The sequence below is a fragment of the Cyprinodon tularosa genome, unplaced genomic scaffold (assembly GCF_016077235.1).
Source record: "Cyprinodon tularosa strain WSP-4 unplaced genomic scaffold, ASM1607723v1 ctg586, whole genome shotgun sequence".
In the NCBI taxonomy this organism is placed as follows: Eukaryota; Metazoa; Chordata; class Actinopteri; order Cyprinodontiformes; family Cyprinodontidae; genus Cyprinodon; species Cyprinodon tularosa.
In genome coordinates, this window is record NW_024039325.1 from 132,575 (window position 1) to 159,041 (window position 26,467).

At 46.7% G+C, this 26,467-nt stretch overlaps 2 protein-coding genes across 2 annotated transcripts in view; both read right to left on the reverse strand.

Annotated features, from left to right (window-relative positions):
* Positions 1-295: 295 nt before the first annotated feature.
* Positions 296-19,204, reverse strand: LOC119797496 (vacuolar protein sorting-associated protein 13C-like). The gene is made up of 17 exons (XM_038306582.1): positions 19,048-19,204; positions 16,084-16,165; positions 15,425-15,494; positions 15,241-15,352; positions 15,053-15,166; positions 14,847-14,977; positions 14,688-14,769; positions 14,504-14,617; positions 14,347-14,422; positions 14,104-14,267; positions 13,990-14,035; positions 13,068-13,191; positions 11,883-11,997; positions 3,623-3,714; positions 3,426-3,549; positions 2,889-2,966; positions 296-815 (listed from the first exon to the last, which is right to left on the reverse strand). Exons 1-17 carry the CDS (start codon positions 19,165-19,167, stop codon positions 714-716), a joined length of 1,746 nt encoding a protein of 581 aa, XP_038162510.1. The 5' UTR covers positions 19,168-19,204; the 3' UTR covers positions 296-713.
* A 21-nt stretch (positions 19,205-19,225) lies between these two features.
* Positions 19,226-26,467, reverse strand: part of vps13c (vacuolar protein sorting 13 homolog C) — an 84,774-nt gene continuing 77,532 nt past the window's right edge. The window contains exons 66-70 of the mRNA XM_038306581.1: positions 26,235-26,360; positions 26,031-26,164; positions 22,256-22,382; positions 19,707-19,942; positions 19,226-19,405 (exon numbers count right to left, since the gene is read on the reverse strand). Coding sequence (XP_038162509.1) covers positions 19,249-19,405; positions 19,707-19,942; positions 22,256-22,382; positions 26,031-26,164; positions 26,235-26,360 — 780 coding nt within the window. The 3' untranslated portion in view covers positions 19,226-19,248. The remainder of the gene's footprint in view (positions 19,406-19,706; positions 19,943-22,255; positions 22,383-26,030; positions 26,165-26,234; positions 26,361-26,467) is intronic.

Genomic DNA, 26,467 nt, shown 5'->3' on the forward strand with positions numbered 1-26,467 from the left:
CTGTCAGCTCATTGCACGCAGGACAGAGCCAGGGAACAAGTTTACCGTAAGTTTTGTATCTAACGAGCCCTGGTTCTTCATTTTCCATCAGCTTTTTACTGATTTCTGTACTCTCACAGTAATACGGGACAAAGTGTGTTCCTTTTCCACCAAATACGTTACAGGTGCTTCTGTTTCTAAATACTGAATGATTCCGTCTTTCAGGGACGGTTGGCAGCCCTAGTGTTGGTCCTCTTTGGTCTGTTTCTTTAAAGCTGTTCATTAAAGGAAAGGAATGTGTTTAAAAAATACAGACTTTGAGATTGATTAATCATTTTTAGGTTTATTGATTTTTTTTTGTTGAAGATACAAACTTTCTAGGAATATAATTTATCCAAAGGTTTGTGCTTAAATCCAACAGTGATGTAAACATCCATTATTGGGACAGTGGTCGATGCAAATCTAGTGCAAAAAGTTTAAATGGCTTCGTTAAACCTGCAGACAGAAAGCAGGGACAAAATAACCCAGATATTCAGAAGAACGTAGTTCCAGCAAACCACTGAGCGTTTGGCATCATGATCGCCTCGCACTGAGACATGATCCATCAACAGCTTTAGGCAAACAATAACATTTCTCCAGGAACAGGAAGACGTAGAAAACCAAAACCAGACAGCTGAGTCGCCGACAGACCAACTTAGACCAGCACCCAGCGGAGCCCCAGACAGGATGTGACATCACTGCTTCTTGCTGAGCCTCAGGAAGCGCTGGGACTTCTGCCTGACCATGTGGTGCTGCTTCTGGGCGTCCTGAGCGTCCCATATGGCCTCGTGCAGCTTCTGCGGAGGATCAGAGAGAGGCGGCGTTAGGAAGGGATCCCTGCTCTGCGCTGGTGGCTCCTGTGAGCTCGTCCACATTTTAACCTTTAACACAAACCTAAACCCTCCAACCAAAACAGAGCAGAGCTAAACTGAAACGGAAGGAGAAGTCTAAACGATTTCTAAAGCGTTTCTCTGGAATAAAAGCATAGAAGCTGCGCTATAGATGCGCCTCCACTGCTTCAGGGTTTGATTCTACCTGCTTTCAACATCTGCAGACTGAAAGCTGTTCACTCAGATGTGAGAAGTCAGGACTTTGACTAGGCCGTTCCAACACACGACCAGGCAGTGTTCTAAGGCCATATGGAACAAACTTGTTGCTAAGAGGTATTTTAGTTGATTAAAGACTAACGTTCATAGAAAGCAGAGATAAAAACACACCGCAGACTTTCTGACCTAAAGACTTCATGCATCTGAGTTATTTAATGATTCCTCAGGCCAATATTCAGAGTTTGACTATCAATGCTACCAGCGAGCCCCCCCCCCCCCCTCCTGAAATACAGCCTGTTAATGTTCGACTACTTAGACCTTCTGATGAGAATAAAAGAGGAAACATGAAAGGAATCCTCCAAGCTGGAAAATAAGAGTCACCCTCTGCATTTAACCCCTCCCCTTGGGGAGCAGTGGGCTGCCATTGTGTGGCGCCCGGGGAGCAGTGTACTAGCAACCTTCTCAGAGCGAATGGCTCTGCTCTCCCCACCTGACCGACACCCCCACCCGCAGGAAGTGGCGGCCCAGTGGTTAGGGCATAGAGTATGAATCCTGTGGTTCAAGCTCCACTCCCACTGCCACTCTGGGTCCCTGAGCAAAGACCCTTAACCCCCCACTGCTCCCTGGGCGCCGCACCATGGCAGCCCACGGCTCCCCAAGGGTTTGGGTTCAAGTGAATTACGTTGCTCTGTTCTTCTCACAGTGGAATTAGAATAAAAGCTGAAAGAAGAAGCCGGATGTAAAACCGATTCTTCATCATTAGGCTGCTGAGTTAACAGTTTGCTGTTAGTAAACAGTCAAACATCTTTGTTATTTCTGATGCTCAGTAGAAGCAAAATACGCGCTGAGAAGCCAGCAGGCTACAAGCAAACGCTAACCAAGGCACCAGCGTGCAACCAAGCTGCTGCTCACCATCACCATCTCCTGAACGAGGTTAGTCTGGTTGATGGTTTCATTTCCAATTTAAAACATTGTTTATAGATTAAAATAATTACATTTTTTATTTATTAACATTTGATTTTTTGGAATTTGTCTTGATTTGCCTTTATTTCAAAATGGGCTGCTCAGTGGCGCAGTGGGAAGCACTGCGCCACTGAGCAGCAAGAAGGTTTCTGGTTCAATTTCCCAGCCCAGGGTCTTTCTGCATGGAGTCTGCATGTTCTCCCTGAGCATGGTGGGTTCTCTCTGGGTACTCCAGCTTCCTCCCACAGTCCAAAAAAATGACTGTTAGGCTAATTGGCTTCTCTAAATCCTCCTTAGGTGTGAATGGTTGTTTGTTTCTGTGTTTCCCTGCAATGGACCCCCTCTCTCTGTCCATGATGGACCCCTCTCACTGTCCAGGGTGGACCCCCCTCTCTCTGTCCATGATGGACCCCCCCTCTCTGTCCAGGGTGGACCCCCCCTCTCACTGTCCAGGGTGGACCCCCCCCTCTCTGTCCATGATGGACCCCCCCCTCTCTGTCCAGGGTGGACCCCCCCTCTCACTGTCCAGGGTGGACCCCCCCTCTCTGTCCAGGGTGGACCCCCTCTCACTGTCCTGAGTGAACCCCCTCTCACTGTCCAGGGTGGACCCCCCCCTCTCTGTCCAGGGTGGACCCCCCCCTCTCTGTCCATGATGGACCCCTCCTCTCTGTCCAGGGTGGACCCCTCCTCTCTGTCCAGGGTGGCCCCCCCCCTCTGTCCTCTGCCTCTTGCTTATAGACAGCTGGTGATGGCACCAAGCGTGTTAAACTGAAGGGTTTTGTTGTCCTTGTCCTGTAATCTTTAACGTTCTGTTAGAGATCAAACCGTCCCGCGGGGACGCCGTCCCTCCACCATCCTTACCTGGGCGATTTGAGGGTCTTTTAACTGAAGCGTTCTCACTGGTTCCTGGTTTTTCGGAAGCTTCAGTTTATGAATCTCCTGAAAAACAAGCAGAGAAACCAGACAGGAAGTGACATCACAGGAAACCATGAATCTCATGGAGCAAAGTATATTCCCACGTACTGAGAAAGTAAATTGATGCCTAATAGTTCTGATGTCTTTAGTGGAGACAGAAAGTTTATTAGTAATCTGAATTTATTTCCTAATTTGCTTTTAATCTCTACATCAATAAGAAAGAAATTAAGAGAAGTGGATGAAATCCAGATCTTCAAAGCAGTTTAAGGATTAAAAAGGTTTTTATTTGTTGAGGCATCAAAGTTCTCCCAGGATTGTCACAGAAGGGAAACTAAAAGCAAGCGAAGCGAATGCGGTGATGAAGCTTTAACTTAAAGAAGCAACAGGAAGCACATTAGAGCGACTGTCAGGCAGCCATCATCTTCCTCCAGGGATTCAGAGATAAAGATGGCTGACATTTTGGAAGCAGTGGGTGTTTGTTACCTTGCAGTAGATCTTCAGCTCTGATCCGCTCACAGCTGGAGGACGGTGGAAGTTCTCAAACAGACACTCCCAGTCGGTGATCAGGTGACCCAACAGGTCCATCTCCTTCACACAGAACACCCGCCTGCAGAACCAGGAGCAGAACCGGTCACAGACGGCCACCCGGGGGGAGCTCTGCGGCTTTCAGCTGAACCCACCTGTTGGTGACGATGATGTTGGACTTCCTGTGGGCAGGATTGGGGCAGTGCGTCCGGAACGCCTCCCCCTCCAGAGGTTTGATCCCGGTGCGCTGCAAGCAGACACAAACACTCCTGCTGTACGTCACTGCAGCCGCTCAGCTCAAACTGGATGGGAGATGGTCAGGCTGAACTTACCGGGGTAACGCCTGCTGAATGGTGGCCCTGACAGCCCCCCCCCACCCCCCATAGAAACACTAACTAAGTCTTAAAGTCAGCCGTTTATACGGAGCGTCTACAGCCGTATGTTCAGGCAAACCGCCGTCCTTAAAGGGTCATGAGGTCATTTTGACCATCCACAGTCCCGCTTCCTACAGAGGACGATTGTTACTGAAGCTACGTTCAGATCGCAACCGCTGGAAGCTGCGAAAAAGATTCTTCTGCTTCATTTTTTATGCTTGTCCACATTAAAGGTCTGGTTATCCTCCCCCAGCAGAGTGTCGCAGTGAAGGACAATCAGGAACCAGCTGTGGGTCTAGATACGGCCGAGGCGCTGAGGAAGGGGGGGCAACGGAGGGACATGAGGGCCAAAAAGAGCGGGGATCCAGGTGGAAAATTTTCCATATTTTCCACAATGGCGGTCAGACAAACAAAACCAGCTGGTAAGGAACCAACCAGGAAATACACATAGAGTAGAGCGGATGTAGATCTGACCAATCAGAGGCCTCCTGTCTGCGATCATCTACAATTTGGGAGAGGAGCAGCAGAGTGTCTGTGGAAGGGGGCGGGGCATATCTGCGTTCACTGCGACACACGCAGACGACCTGGTTTCTGAGTATAAACCAGCCTTAAAGTCAGACGCGCCTCAGGAGCAGCTCTGACGCTCCTGAGGCGCGTCCAGTAAAGTGAGTCCAGATGCTTCTGCTGCTCCTGTGTTCGATGCCAGAGAGCAGCTTTGCTATATTAGCTGTGATCAGCGGGTAGAAAGTAGTTTAATATGTTTTTAAGTGACAAAGTCTGCCTGAAAACTTAACCTGAGCAGTCAGTTCATCCAGCTTAAATATTATTTTCCGTCTGAGCCGCTCAGACCCCCACATACCGGCGCTGCGCTGTCACTGGGAATCCCCAGCAGCAGCTGCCTCAGGCCCGCTCGCCTCTCCAGGGTTTTCCCCTCCTGTTGGAGGCGGCTGGAAGTAGATGTTAGCGTTTTTCAGGTCTGTGCTACAAACTGCAGGCAGCAGGATAATAAAAGCCAACATATTCTGCCGGCAGGTTTCTACATTCGAAGTTAATTTAGGCGTTAATAAACTGTTTCAGAGGAGTGATCATAGCGCTCTGCATCAGCAGGGCTGCATCTGACTCCCTGCCAGCTCCAAGATCAGCTGCTCTGATTGGTTGATGCGTCCAGCAGCTAAAGGTCAATGTTTCCAGCTCCAGCAGCTGCTGCTTCTGAAGCGCCTCACATGCTCAGCATCTAGCGCCGGGGGTTCTGAATGTAGCATAAGAGGAGAACGTCTCAGAACACTGAGACCCAGAGACTCAGCTAAAGCTGGAAGCTCAGAAAAATCCTCAATAACTAAGAGCTTCATATGAGTCTACAGGTTAAAGGTCACAGGTCATGACTTAGAACCAGTTTGGTGCTGACAGCAGCTGTCAAACACAGCGGTAGAGGAGTGATGGTCTGGGCTCTGTAACCATAGGACCCGGGCACCTTGCTGTTTCTAAAAGGACCAGAACTTTCTGTGCTGAAGCAGCGAGTTCATCAACAGGGTCATCAACAGAACCATCATCCTAAACGGCAGCAGATCTACAATGAACCAGCCGAATAAGAACTAACGCTAACAATCTAGTCAAAGTCCAGCTCTTCGAGCCTGTGGAGGGACGAGTAAAACCTCAAGTTCTGAAGCTGGAGAAGCTGCTGCTGAGGGAGGTTCTACCTCTAAAAGCATCACGGTCTGATTATTCATTAGCTCTGAGATAAAGACTTCATGTTTTACTCCATATGTTCCATCAAAGACAACAACTTTAACACCAGAAGTTTTAAAGCAAAAACCACAGATTTATTTTTTAGAAAAATAATTTTCACGGAACTGCTTTTTTTTTTCTGTCAAATTAAATAAATAAACTCTAAATAAATGCAAAGCAGGAGAAGAAGAAGCTGAGGCGGTAGAAATGTTCTGAGGTATGAGCAGAAACATTCAGCATGCAGAAAACTGATCTGAGATTAAATATTCAGACTTGGACACGGAGACAAATATCTGCAGATTAACGAGTATCAGCAAAGTTTTGATCACAAACACAACAGCAACGGATCCCAGTCAGACAACTGGAGCTAATGTTCATCACCAGACCGGTCCGAGTCCTCGTCCGGCTGCATGGAGCGAAAAACAAGAAGAAAGACAAGAGAGGGAAGAAGAAAAACAGGATAAGTTTAACAGGAATCAGGAGAGAGGAATTCCTCCAAGTCCCATCTACTCTAAACAGAGCACCGAGTCTCCAGCTCCGGTCCTCAGGGGGCGGGGCCATGGGCAATATCACTCTGAACTTCTCAGCAGCTAAACGTTCTTTAACGGGTAAAGAGAAGAAGTTGACTCGGTTGTAGGAATAAATCTCTTATGTTCTGCTGCTGTGGAACATTTAAATCTACCAGCTTCATCCCCGGACCCGAAAAAAGACTCGAGTTCTATTCAGACTAAAAAAAAAAGCAGGAGATCTATCAGACGAAGGAAAATATTAGAGAAAAACTGAACAGAATGAGAAGAGTCCAGAGCTGATAATGACTTTCAGATTGTACGAATCAGACCGAGTCCCATCGACCTCGGCTGTCATCTCCTAGTCAGATTCATCCTGTCAGAAATTTACTCTCAGAGGAAAATAACTAGATCAGAACTTCTGAGTTTACTAGTCTCTGTCAGCAGAACCAACGCATTTTCAACCAGGAGGGAATCGTTGCATTCGGATCCAAGTCAATGACTGGATGCATTCTGCTCCAAGTCAATGATAAGATGCGTTCTGCTCCAAGTCACTGACTGGATGCAATCTGCTCCAAGTCAATGACTGGATGATATCTGCTCCAAGTCAATGATAAGATGCGTTCTGCTCCAAGTCACTGACTGGATGCAATCTGCTCCAAGTCAATGACTGGATGCAATCTGCTCCAAGTCAGTGATAAGATGCGTTCTGCTCCAAGTCAGTGACTGGATGCATTCTGCTCCAAGTCAATGATAAGATGCGTTCTGCTCCAAGTCAATGACTGGATGCGTTCTGCTCCAAGTCATTGATAAGATGCGTTCTGCTCCAAGTCAGTGACTGGATGCATTCTGCTCCAAGTCAATGATAAGATGCGTTCTGCTCCAAGTCAGTGACTGGATGCATTCTGCTCCAAGTCAATGACTGGATGCGTTCTGCTCCAAGTCATTGATAAGATGCGTTCTGCTCCAAGTCAGTGACTGGATGCATTCTGCTCCAAGTCAATGACTGGATGCGTTCTGCTCCAAGTCGTTGACTGGATGCAATCTGCTCCAAGTCAATGACTGGATGCAATCTGCTCCAAGTCAGTAACTGGATGCAATCTGCTCCAAGTCAATGACTGGATGCAATCTGCTCCAAGTCAACGACTGGATGCAATCTGCTCCAAGTCAGTGACTGGATGCATTCTGCTCCAAGTCAATGACTGGATGCAACCTGCCCCAAGTCAACCACTGGATGCAATCTGCTCCAAGTCAGTGCCTGGATGCATTTTGCTCCAAGTCAGTGACTGGATGCATTCTGCTCCAAGTCAATGACTGGATGCATTCTGCTCCAAGTCAGTGCCTGGATGCATTCTGCTCCAAGTCAGTGGGCGGATACAATCTGCTCCAAATCAATGGCTGGATGCAATCTGCTCCAAGTCAGTGACTGGATGCAATCTGCTCCAAGTCAGTGACTGGATGCAATCTGCTCCAAGTCAGACACTGGATGCATTCTGCTCCAAGTCAGACACTGGAAGCATTCCGCTCCAAGTCAATAACTGGATGCATTTTGCTCCAAGTCAGTGACTGGATGCATTCTGCTCCAAGTCAGTGCCTGGATGCATTCTGCTCCAAGTCAATGACTGGATGCAACCTGCCCCAAGTCAACCACTGGATGCAACCTGCCCCAAGTCAACCACTGGATGCAATCTGCCCCAAGTCAGTGCCTGGATGCATTTTGCTCCAAGTCAGTGACTGGATGCATTCTGCTCCAAGTCAGTGCCTGGATGCATTCTGCTCCAAGTCAGTGGGCGGATACAATCTGCTCCAAGTCAGTAACTGGATGCAATCTGCTCCAAGTCAGACACTGGAAGCATTCTGCTCCAAGTCAGACACTGGAAGCATTCTGCTCCAAGTCAGTGACTGGATGCATTTTGCTCCAAGTCAGTGACTGGATGCATTCTGCTCCAAGTCAGTGACTGGATGCATTCTGCTCCAAGTCAGTGACTGGATGCAATCTGCTCCAAGTCAGTGCCTGGATGCATTTTGCTCCAAGTCAACGACTGGATGCAATCTGCTCCAAGTCAGTGACTGGATGCATTCTGCTCCAAGTCAATGACTGGATGCAATCTGCTTCAAGTCAGTAACTGGATGCAATCTGCTCCAAGTCAGACACTGGAAGCATTCTGCTCCAAGTCAGACACTGGAAGCAATCTGCTCCAAGTCAGACACTGGAAGCAATCTGCTCCAAGTCAGTGACTGGATGCATTCTGCTCCAAGTCAGTGACTGGATGCATTCTGCTCCAAGTCAGTGACTGGATGCATTCTGCTCCAAGTCAATGACTGGATGCAATCTGCTCCAAGTCAATGACTGGATGCAATCTGCTCCAGGTCAATGACTGGATGCATTCTGCTCCAAGTCAGTGACTGGATGCAATCTGCTCAAAGTCAATGACTGGATGCATTGTGCTCCAAGTCAATGACTGGATGCAATCTGCTCCAAGTCAATGACTGGATGCAATCTGCTCCAAGTCAGTGACTGGATGCATTCTGCTCCAAGTCAATGACTGGATGCAATCTGCTCCAAGTCAATGACTGGATGCAATCTGCTCCAGGTCAATGACTGGATGCAATCTGCTCCAGGTCAATGACTGGATGCAATCTGCTCCAAGTCAGTGACTGGATGCAATCTGCTCCAGGTCAATGACTGGATGCATTCTGCTCCAAGTCAGTGACTGGATGCAATCTGCTCCAAGTCAGTGACTGGATGCAATCTGCTCCAAGTCAGACACTGGATGCATTCTGCTCCAAGTCAGACACTGGAAGCATTCTGCTCCAAGTCAATGACTGGATGCATTTTGCTCCAAGTCAGTGACTGGATGCATTCTGCTCCAAGTCAGTGCCTGGATGCATTCTGCTCCAAGTCAATGACTGGATGCAACCTGCCCCAAGTCAACCACTGGATGCAACCTGCCCCAAGTCAACCACTGGATGCAATCTGCTCCAAGTCAGTGCCTGGATGCATTTTGCTCCAAGTCAGTGCCTGGATGCATTTTGCTCCAAGTCAGTGACTGGATGCATTCTGCTCCAAGTCAGTGCCTGGATGCATTCTGCTCCAAGTCAGTGGGCGGATACAATCTGCTCCAAGTCAGTAACTGGATGCAATCTGCTCCAAGTCAGACACTGGAAGCATTCTGCTCCAAGTCAGACACTGGAAGCAATCTGCTCCAAATCAGACACTGGAAGCAATCTGCTCCAAGTCAGTGACTGGATGCATTCTGCTCCAAGTCAGTGACTGGATGCAATCTGCTCCAAGTCAGTGACTGGATGCATTCTGCTCCAAGTCATTGATAAGATGCGTTCTGCTCCAAGTCAGTGACTGGATGCATTCTGCTCCAAGTCAATGACTGGATGCGTTCTGCTCCAAGTCGTTGACTGGATGCAATCTGCTCCAAGTCAATGACTGGATGCAATCTGCTCCAAGTCAATGACTGGATGCAATCTGCTCCAAGTCAGTAACTGGATGCAATCTGCTCCAAGTCAATGACTGGATGCAATCTGCTCCAAGTAAACGACTGGATGCAGTCTGCTCCAAGTCAGTGACTGGATGCATTCTGCTCCAAGTCAATGACTGGATGCAACCTGCCCCAAGTCAACCACTGGATGCAACCTGCCCCAAGTCAACCACTGGATGCAATCTGCTCCAAGTCAGTGCCTGGATGCATTTTGCTCCAAGTCAGTGACTGGATGCATTCTGCTCCAAGTCAATGACTGGATGCATTCTGCTCCAAGTCAGTGCCTGGATGCATTCTGCTCCAAGTCAGTGATAAGATGCGTTCTGCTCCAAATCAATGGCTGGATGCAATCTGCTCCAAGTCAGTGACTGGATGCAATCTGCTCCAAGTCAGTGACTGGATGCAATCTGCTCCAAGTCAGACACTGGATGCATTCTGCTCCAAGTCAGACACTGGAAGCATTCCGCTCCAAGTCAATGAATGGATGCATTTTGCTCCAAGTCAGTGACTGGATGCATTCTGCTCCAAGTCAGTGCCTGGATGCATTCTGCTCCAAGTCAATGACTGGATGTAACCTGCCCCAAGTCAACCACTGGATGCAACCTGCCCCAAGTCAACCACTGGATGCAATCTGCCCCAAGTCAGTGCCTGGATGCATTTTGCTCCAAGTCAGTGACTGGATGCATTCTGCTCCAAGTCAGTGCCTGGATGCATTCTGCTCCAAGTCAGTGGGCGGATACAATCTGCTCCAAGTCAGTAACTGGATGCAATCTGCTCCAAGTCAGACACTGGAAGCATTCTGCTCCAAGTCAGACACTGGAAGCATTCTGCTCCAAGTCAATGACTGGATGCATTTTGCTCCAAGTCTGTGACTGGATTCATTTTGCTCCAAGTCAGTGACTGGATGCATTCTGCTCCAAGTCAGTGACTGGATGCATTTTGCTCCAAGTCAGTGACTGGATGCATTCTGCTCCAAGTCAGTGACTGGATGCATTCTGCTCCAAGTCAGTGACTGGATGCAATCTGCTCCAAGTCAGTGCCTGGATGCATTTTGCTCCAAGTCAACGACTGGATGCAATCTGCTCCAAGTCAGTGACTGGATGCATTCTGCTCCAAGTCAATGACTGGATGCAATCTGCTCCAAGTCAGTAACTGGATGCAATCTGCTCCAAGTCAGACACTGGAAGCATTCTGCTCCAAGTCAGACACTGGAAGCAATCTGCTCCAAGTCAGACACTGGAAGCAATCTGCTCCAAGTCAGTGACTGGATGCATTCTGCTCCAAGTCAGTGACTGGATGCATTCTGCTCCAAGTCAATGACTGGATGCAATCTGCTCCAAGTCAGTGACTGGATGCATTCTGCTCCAAGTCAGTGACTGGATGCATTCTGCTCCAAGTCAGTGACTGGATGCATTCTGCTCCAAGTCAATGACTGGATGCAATCTGCTCCAAGTCAATGACTGGATGCAATCTGCTCCAGGTCAATGACTGGATGCATTCTGCTCCAAGTCAGTGACTGGATGCAATCTGCTCAAAGTCAGTGACTGGATGCATTCTGCTCCAAGTCAATGACTGGATGCAATCTGCTCCAAGTCAGTGACTGGATGCATTCTGCTCCAAGTCAATGACTGGATGCAATCTGCTCCAAGTCAATGACTGGATGCAATCTGCTCCAGGTCAATGACTGGATGCAATCTGCTCCAGGTCAATGACTGGATGCAATCTGCTCCAAGTCAGTGACTGGATGCAATCTGCTCCAGGTCAATGACTGGATGCAATCTGCTCCAAGTCAGTGACTGGATGCATTCTGCTCCAAGTCAATGACTGGATGCAATCTGCTCCAGGTCAATGACTGGATGCAATCTGCTCCAGGTCAATGACTGGATGCATTCCACTCCAAGTCAGTGACTGGATGCAATCTGCTCAAAGTCAATGACTGGATGCATTGTGCTCCAAGTCAACCACTGGAAGCAATCTGCTCCAAGTCAATGACTGGATGCAACCAGATTTAAAACAAGTTGATTACTGAAAGTATAAATCATTTTTTTCCCCAGTCAGAACTGACCTGGAATGTTCTGGAATCTCCTTCAGCTGTTCTGGTTTGTTTTCCAGATTTAGAAGATAAATGGATCGAATGTTTGAGAAGAAAGATGCGAGTCTCCGTGTCAGAGCGGAGGAATGTTTAAAGCTAAAGATGTGAAAACCTTTTCTGTATTAAAGTCCTGAGTAGCCTCCCCACATCCGCTCTTCCAGGTCTCCTCTGATCTCATTCATGAGCAGAAGGACCGTTGCCACGGAAACAGAGAAGAGTCTAACCTGGTAGAGGTCGAATCCTTGCGACTCAGTGGCGTCGTAGGGTCGGATGACGCCGTCCTCCTTGATGAGACGGACCGGCCGGAGTTTGGTCACCTCCTCCGTCGCCTCGGCCGCTCTGACATCACACACAGAGAAGATGGAGGTGATGAAAGCTGCTTTGAACCAGGCTGTTCTGATTCTGACTGGACTCTGACCCAAAGCACATTCGCTTCTGGTGCACGCCATGCTGCAGGCAGCGTCACCCAGGCAACAGTTCTCACCTGTGGGGGCCTCTAGAGTGACAGCATGAAACAGCGACTTCAACAGGTTATCAGGGATTTATGGGGTCACCTGACAGATGGATCCTCCAATCAGGAGGAGGAAATGTTTGGGAGCAGGAAGGAATCAGAGGAGGATGAATTTTATCTAAAGACTCCAGCTAATTGGAGTTTTTCCAGTTTTTTATTGAAGGTAAATATATTTCAAACTTCATTCACGACCTTAAATAGTATCTGAGGAGCAATATTTAAACTCTGAAGGTTTAATTTGGAAATTTGGAAATAAATCGGCAAATGAAAAAATCAAGAAGTTTTAGCGCTTGTAGCCCAGCAGGGACATGGTGAGAGTTAGTCAGAACCATGAGGACATCCAGCCGAGTCCCCGAGGAGTTTCCCTCCGCTGGAACGGCTTCTAACGTCTAAAGCATCTCAGATCCAACCAGACGATGTTTCCAGTTGACCTGCTGGTTAACTCCTTCTATAGGAGCTCCATCGGCAGCGGTTGCTGGTCCTCCTCGGGGGCGGGGCCAGCAGAACGATGGGAGACGCCACAAGCAGGTTAGACTCGGAGAACAGCACGACTTGGATGCCGTGGATGAAACCTGACATCAATGCCATGCGTTGACTTACCGCCGCTGCAGCAGCATTCAACATGCAAACATCTGCAAACATCTGGGTGAATCAGCAGCACAAGTCAGAAAAGCTGCAGGGAACATTCAACATGAAACCAGAGGCTGATGGAGGAGCTCAGTTCATGGGAAATACTCACACACCAAACAGCGAGGAACAGAAAGAACAGAAAACGTGAAAATTAGACAAGAAAAACAGAGACGGCGCCACGTAGCGAGGCCCACCGACACCACAGAAAGTCTACAGACCGTCAGAGAAACCACGTCAACAAGGAAACACGCGAGGGTCCGGACGCTACCTCTGGATTCCCTGGAAGGTGCTGCTGGCCATGTCCACGATGCCGCCGGTGGGCCGGGCCACCACGCCCACCAAACCTTTCCCGATCCCCTTAAAGAATCCGGCCGCCCCCTCCTTCTTGGCTCCTGCAGACCACATTAGTTCAGGGTCAGTCAATATGGAGGGAATCTGCTTCCATTATTGTTAAAGGCAAAGAAAAAAAAAAAAAGGATTCCAAAAATCAAACTTATTTATCTTCAAATTCTAAATCTCAAATTTTCTCTTTCAAATAAAATTTTCTAAATTTCCTTTTTTCACGTTGAATTTTTCCGATGACATTCCCTTCACTTCAAAACGCTCCTGATCAATAAATATGTTTTTGCTAACATCCAGTGGACCAATAGAAACGCGTCTCTGTTTGTTGTAAAATTAATGCAATTCATAAAAAATGAACATTTTAAAATAAAAGCAAAGGAAAAAAAAAACTTTTGAAGAAATAAAATCTGTGTAAAAAGTTCATCTCAAAATGTTTCTTTGATTAAGGTCCATTTCTAGATTTTAAATTTCTGTCTTCTTTGCAACACTAATAGCAGACGTTAATCCCAGAAGATCCGGTTCTGGATCATTTCAGGACAGATGATGATTTATTTGGGGAATCTGCTGCTTCTGGACAACATTTAAGTCTGATTTAGAAGATCTGATGGAATGTTTGGATCAGCTAGAAGCTCTTCTGAGGAACCTGTTCCAGAGCACTGAAATGTTCCATCAGGTCCAGAAAAATCCGAAGGATCTGGATGATCTGATTCCAGAAAGTCAGTCTGGGAATAATCCGAGTCTCTGGGAATTCTGCATAAATACTCAGGACTGTAATTCGTTTCTAAATCAAAATTTTTTTGGAATTCCTGTTCTGCAAAAAGACGTGACCTTTGCACCAAGGAGCGTACCTTCCACAGGTTTAGTCACGATGCCTGTAACTCCGCCCACGACGCCCTGCAGAGAGACAATGATTACTGAGAGGCCTGAGGCGGGTGCCGGCGCCCAGAGGTTCTTCTCCATACCTTCAGCAGACCCTTCCCCCCTTTGGCCAGACTGCCTTTGAAGTCCCTGGTGGGTCGGTTCATTTCCTCCCGACGCTCCTGCTGGAACTCCTTATCCATGGTGATTACTGCCAGGCCTTTGCCCATGGATCCGGTGATCTTGGAGAACATTCCGGCGGCGCCACCTGCAGGAAGAACCAAACATGTTGGAGACAGACTGCGGAGTTCTGGTTCCCCCCGTCATCGTTCACCGAGTTCCCTCACCGACAGTTGAACCAAGCAGGCTGCGGACGCCGATGGCAAAACCTTCTGCAAACTCTTCCGGGCCTTGAACAGCTCCCTGAAAAACCAGCAGAACCAGAACCTTCAGTGGATCGGATCCTCCAGTGCTGCCGGCTTTGAGCTACCGGCTTTGGTCTACCTGAAACGGCTCGTAGAAGAAGGCCTCCACCCCTTCAGACAGGCCTCGGATCAGTCCGAAAGGATTCCCCAGGACATCCAGGCCCAGAACCAGAACATACATCTGCTTCAGGAACTGCAAGGAGAACCAGAACCTTTAGAAGCCAGAACTCTGGAGGCTCAGGCAGAGCGGCGGGAGCCATTACCTCCTCGGTGTAATGTCGGCCCACGGCCCACATCAGCTTCTCTTTGCTGTAGAACTGGTACTTCACCTCGAAGAAGGCCAGTCTGACACAAACAGAGGAGAAACGTCAGAGGAACCACCAACCTCAGCAGATCCGACCGGGCCAGCGGCACAGGCTTACTTGAAGATGATGTCATCAACGTTGGTCAGCGTAGCCCCGATGCTTTTCAGGACCAGGTTCAGGGACTGGGTGATGGGGTTCTGCTGGGCAGAGTCGCCATCGCTGGAGCCCAGAGACAGACTGAGGTGGAGCTGGAAAGAAAAGCCGGAGCAGTGAAACCGGAACAAACTGAACAAACCCAGAGCGGACGGGACGTCTGGCGTTACCTTGATGGGTGAGATGTGAAAAAATTCAAAGAAGCTGATTCCTGAGCCATCTGCCAGGGAGGCGTCCGTCGGCTCTGCCTGCAGACGCTTCAGGTCTCCTTCGATCAGCCCCGACTGAAACAAAAACATCTCAGACCAACGTCTCATCCACGACCTTTAGAGGAAATACCGTCTCTGCTCCTCTTCACCTTCTGTCCGTCATTCTGCAGGTTTGCAGCCGGAGCAAACAAAGCCGCCACAGCGTCCAGGAAACCCTGGTCGATCTTCACGGCCATCTCTTGAACTAAGGCCATGAAGTACCTGAAAAACAGACGGAACCTTCAGAGGGCCGCTCTGGACGCCGTCAGCAGCCAAACATCCAGACCTCCTTACTTGAACTGCATGACGCTGCTGTGCTGGTTGAACCTCATGATGACCGACATGTCCATGAAGGGCTTTGGCTCTACGGAGGCACAACTCAGCGTTACACTTTCTGAACACTTTTCAAGGTTAAGGCTGGTTTATGCTCAGAAACCAGGTCGTCTGCGTGTGTCGCAGTGAACGCAGATAAGCCCCGCCCCCTTCTACAGACACTCTGCTGCTCCTCTCCCAAATTGTAGATGACCTCAGACAGGAGGCCTCTGATTGGTCAAATCTCCATTCGCTCTACTCTATGCGTATTTCCTGTTTGGTTCCTTACCGTCTTGTTCTGTTTGTCTGGCCGCCATTGTGGAAAACGACTGGTGAAGATGGAGCAGCTAGCAGAGCGAGGTGCGCGAGAACGCTGGGACCCTTTTCCCACCTGGATCCCCGCTCTTTTTGGCCCTCATGTCCCTCCGTTGTCGCACAAACTTGCCCCCACTTCCTCACCGCCTCGGCCGTATCTAGACCCACAGCTAGTTCCTGATTGACCCTCTGGCGTTGTGGCGTGGAATAACGTAGCGTAGACCACGCCTCAATATTGGGCATCAGAAATATCTGAGATAAGTTCACTGCGACACACTGCTGGGGGGGGGGGATAACCAGGCCTTCAGATGGTATTAGAGGCTTACCTGAGTCCAGAGCGATAGACTTTGGTGGAGGAACTGGATGGAAGACGATGGGGAAGACGGCACCTGGCAGCTGGTTGTCCACCTGCAAGCAATGGAAAATCTTTGGTCACGCAGGTGAATGAGGTGCAGGACCTGAGAGAAGCTCATCAACACCGTCTTCAAATGTTTCTCCATTAATGGTTATTGGATTAAAACGAGTTTCATCCCATTAATTGAAACTTAATAGAAAACAGAATCCAAATGAAAATCGTCGCTGTGGGCTAATCAGGAGGAGAAGGTTTGGTAAATCAATGCCTGGAGGATAACATGGTTTACTGGACAGAAACCTTTAACCAGTCGGACAGCATTGACTCTGTAATGTGTGAGACGACCTGCTGTGAATCGGCGCTATAGAAATAAACTGGATTTATTGAAACTTTAATTAATTGATAAGTTCACCCCCAAACACCAGACGTCATTCAGACATTGGTTTTTAGGCTAAATCTGGTCGGTACGTCATAGTCCTGATTTACTCCAGAAATAGTTGTTAAAGTTGTAGGGAAATAATATTTAAGTCAAATCATTCTGGCTTAAACGTGTATAGAAATGTTCTCTTTATCAGACAATATTGTCCCAAAATTGAGAAAATTTCTATTTTTCAAAAGATCCTGTCTTAAAATCTGTGTTTTTCTCCATAATCTTCTGCAGGCCAGTTAGTTCTACGTCAGCCTGAACACCTAAATTCGGCCAATCATATATCAACGGTCATCTGTCAATCAAATGTTTTCAGTCATAGCATCTTGATTTATGTTTCGCAGCTAATATACGCAACGGTTGAAACCAGAATCCTTTCCTTTCCCATTGAGTTGCGTCCCAGTGTTCACGGGGATGGACGTCTGTGTCTTCGGCAGGCGTAGAGCTAACAGAACTGGCAGCGTTGCGAGGCAAGGGCTCAAACATGTACGGCTGGAAGCCTTCTACACCAAACCAAGCTTCTGCCGCCCTGGCGTCCTCTTCCACAACATCTTCGTCCCCGCTTTCCTCCTCTAAATAAAAAATGGATGACGGAGGAGACTCATCCACGACCTCCGACACTAAACTCTCCTCCTCTTGCATGTTTCCGCTGTCCATAGCGTTCCTTGACAGCGTCGTTTCTAAGTCACCAATTTAGTGCTACTTGGTCCCAATGGAATTTCCCATTGGGAACCTGCTAGCACTAAGATGCTAACTGGTTAGCAAGATGCTTCCTACAAACCGGCCACAACCAAACTTGCTCGCGAACCTTCAGCCACAACAATCCCGCCCCCTTGATAATCGACCAATCACATTCACTTTTTTCACTGGTGTAAAATCGGGCACCACTGGGAGAATTTGGAAATGCAATGATTGGAACAGCGACAGATATTAAGACAGGATTTTTTTTTTTTTTTACAGAAATGTCCTAAAGTGTGGTCTGATAAAGGTACATTTAAATACACATTTAAAGGAGAAGTTCGGTTTTTTACACTTTAAGCCCATTTTCTGTAGTGTCCAGGATGAAATCGAATGATCGACACCAAAAGTTTGACAATTGCTCCTGTCTCTGCTTTTTGGCTCATTTAGAATCCCCCCCTGGCTGCTTTAGAATGGCTAGCATAGAGCATGTCCGATAATGTCCTTAAAACAACCTTAAACGTTCTTTTTTTAAAATATGCTACTCACCGGGTCGTCAGCGCTGTTCAATGACGTTCCAAAAAAAGTTTCGTGAAGAAAAAACGTTCCTGTAGTGTTTTATTTAGCATTTTGTAAATCCCATTGAGTTCTGTAGGAATAGTCAATATTCCGCTGCCACCGGAAACGGAAATGGGGCCTGTTTACACAGTTGTAGTCTTTTCGCTTCACTCTGTGTACTCCGACGTCGAGGTGCTAACGTCTCTGTTAAACACTTTAAAAAACTCTGAAAATGGAATACGAAAGGTGGATTCTTGATTCTCGACGTCGGAGTACACAGAGTGAAGCAGAAACACTTGGGCCTTGCGAAAAGACTACAACTGTGTAAACAGGCCCCATTTCCGTTTCCGGTGGCAGCGGAATATTGACTATTCCTACAGAACTCAATGGGATTTACAAAATGCTAAATAAAACACTACAGGAACGTTTTTTCTTTACGAAACTTTTTTTGGAACGTCATTGAACAGCGCTGACGACCCGGTGAGTAGCATATTTTAAAAAAAGAACGTTTAAGGTTGTTTTAAGGACATTATCGGACATGCTCTATGCTAGCCATTCTGAAGCAGCCAGGGGGGGATTCTAAATGAGCCAAAAAGCAGAGACAGGACCAATTGTCAAAATTTTGGTGTCGATCATTCGATTTCATCCTGGACACTACAGAAAATGGGCTTAAAGTGTAAAAAACCGAACTTCTCCTTTAAGCCAAAAGGATCGACATTTAAACAATATTTCCCTACGAATTTAAGTTTTTCTTTCTGTGACCTCATAGTTTCCTTTTTGTAATTATTTTTCATAATGTCTCAGAAAATGTGTTGTTCATATTCGGTCAATATTACTGCTAAACTTATGATCAACTACAGCTGACACAATAAAAAGTCAGAATATAAAGATGCACTATTTAAAAAAAAAACTTGAAATTAATTGATTAATTGATAACTCGCCTCTCTACTGTCACTTAATCCAGCACCATTTGTGCAGCATCAATTTTCCTCTTTCTTTTGTTTTAAATTGGTAAAAGTTCAAAGGTCGAATGGTCAGCTCCACCCCCCACCCCACGCATTATCCAAATCGAACAGAAATTGTGTGAAACGTTTTTCTACGTTGGCGAAATGAAAAGCTTCCAGAGTCCAAACTGCCGGATCAATCATGTCTGATTGAAACCAGGAGGAGCGGATCTTCAAAATGACGGCGGCACAAACTAAAAGGTTTTGCTGCACAATCGTGCTATGGGGTGGGGGGGTCACTTCATTCAGGCTCAGGTGTTTGCATGTTTACCTGCAACCAGTGCAGCTGGGCTCTCAGGCTGCGCTGGTGGAGCGACTGCTTGAACTCCACCTGGATCCCCGACAGGAAGTTCCTCCTCACCGGGCAAGACTGAGGTTGGCGCATTTTCATGACAGCTTGGTTCAGGTTTACCTAGGAAGCGATGACATCAGTAAGCTTTACGCAGACGGTCAGAACGTTTGGTCCTTTTGGTTAACCTCTGACCTCCAGGTTGTTCTCCAGTGTGACCCAGCCAAGCTCCTTCTTCTCACTCAGCTGACTCTGGTAGGTCTTCTCCAGCAGATTGATGTTCTTCTGATTGAAGGACTTCCAGCGGTTCTTTGGCTTATACTCCCACACTACGCCTGAGCTGTGAACGACAGTTAGAGCGCGGTCAGTCCACTGCAGCCTGACTGCTTGTCTAGTTCATGTCAGTCGTGTTCAGGCTGGTTTATGCTCAGAATCGTCTCAGATAACGCAGTTATCAGCAGCCTGCGGAGTAGAAATGGTTTCTGTGCTATTTTAAATATGAACCCTGAGCGTCCTGACCAATAGACAGCTTCATGCCAGCTGCAGAGTCCAGCTGGGTTGCTGCAGTCGGAGGAAGTCATGTAAACATTAGCAGCGTTATTTCCATCTCAGCTTATCATCGAGGGCCTGTTGATGTTCACCTGGTGATGCCGATGTAGGAAATCTCCTGCCGGCTGCTGTTGTCCACCAGAGAAAGGCCGAGGTTCTGTAGAGACACCTTCAGCTCCTGTTGAAACTGTTCCAGCTCCTCCGACTGCCGAGCCTTGGTCACCACGGCGGTGTCCTCGGTGAACAGCAACACCCGCTGCCGGCCGTCCAGGAAGGAAACCCAGTGGACATGAGACTGGCCGTCAAAAAGAAACTGACCCACATCATCCTGGAGGAAACAGAGACACGCTCAGTTAAACACATCAGACTCTCTGCTGTGTGTGAGGATTTAACATCTGTGGAGGAAAACCCAAAGACAAGATGGACCCGTCCCTTAGACACACCTGGACTCATTTAGAAAGAGAGGCGGAGGAGCAGGAGGCCCGGTGTGGGTCCCAGATCTGCTAAGGTGGTCAGATCCCTGAGCGTGCCCGTGACGCTACGCTACACCAGGATTAACCGATTAAAAATTAGCACGGTCCAAAAAAAATATCATCAACCAGTAAAGGTCCAGAGACATTTTTAATTATAATCTGTTACTTTAAACAGAATTTAACTCTGAAATAAAAAGAGGTTTTTATGCAAATCTTAAAATCTAAAATGGAAAAATTTTAAATTTGAACTGATGGTTTGTTATTTTCTTTCTTTTTTCTGTCTTAATGTTGGCAGTGGGCTTTAGGCTGCCCTGCAAGGCTTTAAACCTGGGTTTAACCGGAGACTAAGCCATTCTCAAGCACATATCAAGGAGCTCATTTTGAGCCTGGATCCAGATTTATTGTTGATTCTGTTCATGGTGGAGAATCCTGCTTCACAGCAGCAGGTTGAGCCAAACATCCTCTAAATGTGCAGGGTCATCTTTGAGCACGCCATTTCACTTTTCTTTCACCAGTTCACCGCAGTTCTTCCAGCAGTCCACACTTTCTCTGCTCTCTTTTTCTCATGGTCTTCTCCTTCTTTCCCATCGCCCGGCTTGCCACAGGTTTGCCTGCTGTGTCTAAAAGTAGCAGCAGCAGCAACCCAGACTGACAGCTCATTGGCTCATTTGGATCACGTGCAGCCTGGAGCCGGACGCTCCCCAGGGCTTTACCGTATTAACTGGAGAAGAGGCGCAAGTCAAATTAGACAACATATAAATGTTTTAAATCAGGTGAGTCTGGATCTGGCAGCAGGTGGGTCCTGATCCCCGGTCCGCTAATCCTTCACCTCTGCACTACATGATTGGATGAACGTTGCCACACAATGTAAAACATTGTGGTTGCCCAGACAATGATAATAACATCACACATCGTCAGGGTACCGAGTCGGGAGCATCTGTAGCGTTAGCGTGTTTAACGAACGATGAAGTTTTTCCTGATTGATAACAAAACTGAATAAAAATCTGTTTCTGGTGAACAAATTTACTGTGAGGCTATGGTTTATAGGGGGAGAGCTGGGTAGCGCTGTGGCTAGCTGTGCTCACTAGCTAACAGGTTAGCTCGCTCAGTTAGCCATATTTAGCTACGCTACTTTATCTTTGTGTCAACAACAACCGTTTGTTTTCTAAAAGCAGAATAACTGTTTTATTTGTCTAAAATCTCTGAGAAAGTCATTTTTTAAGATGTTCCATTTGTCCTCCTCTGTCCTCGGATCTTAATAAAAAGAACAAAAATAAGCTAGACTTTTAGAGTCTTCTTGTTAAGCGGCAGAACTCAGTCTGTCTTAGAAGGCCAAAGTTTCCTTCATACTGATAATGATTGTTTTCTACTTTAACTACTTTAGATCGCCGATGAAAAGTTAAAATAATAGCAAATATTGGGAATTATATGTTGAGATTTGATCCTTAAGAAACGGGTGCGATTCAGTTTGTCCCTGTGTAGTTGCCATATGATGATGTCATAGAAGGGGTGGGGCCCAGAGCAGATCTGGTCCCTACAGCGGCGTCTTCGTCCACCGGAGAAAATATTCTATTCTAACTGCATGAAAAACAATGTTGGTTTTGTGAAAATATTCCTCTAATGTAGCAAACATCTAGTCATTAAACGTCCTTTATCACATCAGGACTTACTGAGGAATAGTTGCTCACATTCTGTGGACACTGAAGCTCCTTCAGTAGATCAGGACCTTCTGTTTCTAAGGTAACTTCATCTATTTACCCAATAAACTGAGCTCACTGTCTAACGATAGGCAGAGACGCTCAGGAAACCACATACAAGCTAAACATGGAGGGTTAGGGTTGGTTAGGTTTGGTCAGGGTTGGTCAGGGTTGGTCAGGGTTGTTTAGGGTTGGTTAGGGTTGGTCAGGGTTGGTCAGGGTTGTTTAGGGTTGGTTAGGGTTGGTCAGGGTTGGTTAGGGTTGGTCAGGGTTGGTCAGGGTTGTTTAGGGTTGTTTAGGGTTGGTTAGGGTTGGTTAGGGTTGGTTGGGGTTGGTCAGGGTTGGTTAGGGTTGTTTAGGGTTGGTTAGGGTTGGTCGGGGTTGGTTAGGGTTGGTCAGGGTTGGTTAGGGTTGGTTGGGGTTGGTTGGGGTTGGTTAGGGTTGGTCAGGGTACGTTGGCGTGAGTCACACCTTCAGCAGATCCAGTTCTTCTGAACGGCCTTTGCAGCTCCAGCAGAGCTTACGGGTTCCCGCTGGGTCGTCCCACACGAACCGCCGAGCCTCGCAGGGTTTCAGCTCATGGACTTCATCTGATCCGCTGGAGATTAAAAAAGAATTAAAATGAAGAAATTACTTCTTTATTGACCAGTTTAGTAAATACATTCTTTGGGTGGGTCTACAACTACAATCTTATGTTCCATAAACCTGAGAAACACCTTAGAAATGCAAAATGGATGCCTCAGTGCGGCAACCTCAGGGAGGATCTGACATAGCCGTGCACGCTAGCGCCCCCTACAGGTGTGGAGTCATCTGTCTGCCACAGAATGCCAGGCCTCCATTAAAATGCTGATTTTAGAGCACAGCCCAGTGACTGGGGCATGTCTGCAGTTTGGCGGCCCGGATGTAACAGTCTGAGGTCCGTAGAAGGTCAAAGTTACACGAGATGAGCGGCTGAAAGCGTCCGCCTAGCGGGGATTTAAATCCCAGTCACATGACCAGCTGCTAGGTCACTGGTTTAAACCAGGGTTAACACTGGTCATTAAACATCAATAAAAGTCATTAAATTGTTATTTTTTAAATTAAGGCCTTAATTGGCGCTAAAATTCATCAAATGAAATGATCTTGATGTTTAAAATGCTTTATTTAATAAAACAAAATACGTTTATAAAAACAATTTCATCAGACATATTAAATAGCAATATATTTGTGCAGAACTGCTTCTGGTTAATCATAAAGTTGTTCGGAAAAGAAGCTAGAGAATGAGAAAATGATCATTTTAACAAAAGTGGCTGGAAAACACACACACATATATATTTATCTCTCTCTCTCTCTATATATATATATATATATATATATATATATCTATATCTACTTGAGTGTAGTTAGACTGAGCCAACATTGTCCACAGACTGTTTCCAATCTTCTAGTTACATAAAGGTTTTTTTACATCACTATCCTGTCAGTTTGCTGCCATGAGAAGAGAGGAAAGAAACGTAATGAATAGAATTTCTATCATCTCTGTAAATTCAAACTCCCGGTCCACCGGTCGTTCTGAACAGACCCAGGGGTCTGAATGGAGCCTCCTACAGGCTGCTCATAGCAGCGACACCAACATCCAGAGACATGCTCTCATCGACCCATCATCTAGTCATAAATACAGCCTTCCTACAGAACCTGTTAAATGATCGCAGGGTCAGGGAGAAGTGTTTCTGATGGATGTTGGAGCTTCTAAGATCTGGAGCCATGATAACAGAACCAAAGATTTAACTGCAATAGGGTCCCATCAACCAATGTCAGATAAAAGATGATGTAATAAGTTCCTCCTAACATTTGTAGTAAACAGCTGTGAAGGCCGCCTGTCAGTGCTCACGGTTTAAAGGAAAATTCCGGTTTTTAACACTTTTAGCCCATTTTCTGTAGTGTCCAGGATGAAATCGAATGATCGACACCAAAATTTTGACAATTGGTCCTGTCTCTGCTATTTGGCTCATGCAGAATCCCCCCCTGGCTGCTTCAGAATGGCTTCCATAGAGCATGTCCGATAATGTCCTTAAAACAACCTTAAACGTTCTTTTTTTTTAAATATGCTACTCACCGGGTCGTCAGCGCTGTTCAATGACGTTCCAAAAAAAGTTTCGTGAAGAAAAACCGTTCCTGTCTTGTTTTATTTAGCATTTTGTAAATCCCAGAACTATTTTTTCCGATACATCACAACCGCTTATAAACTTCCGCTTCCCGTTCGAATCTGAAGCGTTGCACACTCCAGACCACTAGTTGGTGACAATGTCTCTATACTTTGGGAATGTAGGACCACTGTGTAGGAGAAGAATCCACCTTTCGTATTCCATTTTCAGAGTTTTTTAAAGTGTTTAACAGAGACGTTAGCACCTCGACGTCGGAGTACACAGAGTGAAGCAGAAACACTTGGGCCTTGCGAAAAAACTACAACTGTGTAAACAGGCCCCATTTCCGTTTCCGGTGGCAGGGGAATATTGACTATTCCAACAGAACTCAATGGGATTTACAAAATGCTAAATAAAACACTACAGGAACGTTTTTTCTTTACGAAACTTGTTTTTGAACGTCATTGAACAGCGCTGACGACCCGATGAGTAGCATATTTTAAAAAAAGAATGTTTAAGGTTGTTTTAAGGACATTATCGGACATGCACTATGCAAGCCATTCTGAAGCAGCCAGGGGGGGATTCTGCATGAGCCAAATAGCAGAGACAGGACCAATTGTCAAACTTTTGGTGTCGATCATTCGATTTCATCCTGGACACTACAGAAAATGGGCTAAAAGTGTTAAAAACCGGAATTTTCCTTTAATGGCGGTTTATAGCTGCGTGTTACTTTCTGCTAAAGTTATATTTAATCTCTGACTTTTACAGACATGAAAATGTGTTTGAGCTGAAGGGAGGTAGAGAGAATGCAGAGCAGGAATATTAGGAATACAGTATTTTTAGTTTTGCTAAACGTTGGCAGAAATATATCCCCAACACCATCATCTCCCTGCTTTCTGACGATAAGAGCAGAGATTTAAAGAAGGCTGGAAAACTCACGGCTGGAACTCCTCTAGAACTTCTACACTTGATTTCACAAAGAGGAATTCTTTATAAAGTGAAGAAAATGATGGAAAACCATGAGAATCCTCCTCAAAAGACTATAAAACAACAACCAAGAGCCTTCAGCCAAAGGCTTCTCAAGATCAAGTGCAAAACAGCAGAAGATCCTTCTAGCTTTGGGCATCAGCGTATATGAACACAACTTACATTACAGAACTTGGTTATATTTGTGGTATTTCGTTGTTTGCGGAGAGTCAGGAGAAGAAGGCAGCCTTTGGTCAATCTATTGACAGAGTCGGCTTTTGGGAAGTGGATACGACAAACAATCGTCTAATCAGGGCTTCCAGATGCAGGAAACAACGACAAACGTTGAGGTTCATCGCACTGCTAAACAGAATAATCACTGGAAATCGTGCGGCACGGTAGGGGAGCTAGGATTTTATTAACTTCCTGATTACGGAGGCTGACTGTCAGGAGATGAGGCGGTCTGCTCATGCAAGAACTGAACCGCGCCGAGCCCTACTGATGAACTAGTACCATGTTAGCACGGTACCGTTGGGTCTGGCACGGTACAGTTCAGTTCTGTGTGAGATTTACACTCAACAGTTATCTCTGTTCTTGGCACGGTTTAAAGGGTAGTGGAAATGGGGTAAATGAGCATCCATCATCTAACCTTCCGTTGCAGTAATAAACCAATCAGATCAACGAAGCATATGACGTACTAACAGAGCGACGACGAAGAGGAGCCAATTGATAGATCAAACTCTTGCCGAAACCAGTCGGGAGAAGAGCAAAAACATCTTTTCCTCTGAGAAAAGCCTCCAGAGCAGTGTTTTGCTCTTCTTTCAGTGAAGAAATACTCTGTAATTCCCATAAAACTTGCTCGATAGCCACGCTAACGCTAGTTTCATCGGCTGAAGCCGCCATGTTCTTTAGACTGAACTGTCGCGCTTCTCGTTGCGTCACACCTCAACCCGCCTCAAAGCCAACGCTGATTGGACGTTCGTTTGGTGAACGGCTCCAAATTTTCTTTAACGGAGAGTCTCCAGACTGATCTGCGAGTGAAACCTTGAAAGCTCGCGAGATCAGGATGGTCTCACGAGGCTACCCATCATCGTCATCTACTGTAGGAGCTCTAGCATCTGATCTCTTCAGTGTTTGTGCAGACTCTGTTGTCTGACCTCTGTCTGTAGCTGATGGTGGCCCAGGGTGTGTGGTTAATCAACAGTGCGGGGGCTGCTCCGTCATAATAGTCACTAAAGCTGATGATGGTGGAGTGGTTGGAGACGTTGATGTCCACGATGATCCCTCCACACTGCAATGACAGCCTGAGGTAAGAGAACCAAACTATGTTAAAGGCAGGGATGAAGAGATGGGACACAGACCATGTCCATGCTCAGCAGGGTGCCGTTGTCCTGCTGACTGAAGAAGAAGAACTTGGAATTGGATGACGATCCGACCACACGGACGCACAGCTTCTTGGAGGAGTTCTCCGGCCACAGAGGGATGTACTGGAACACAACAGAACGCCTTCACAAGAAAGTCTCAACCCTCCAGAGATCAGAGAAACCTGAAGGTTTTTCTTTGGGTCCTGATCAGATATAATCAGACCAGATCT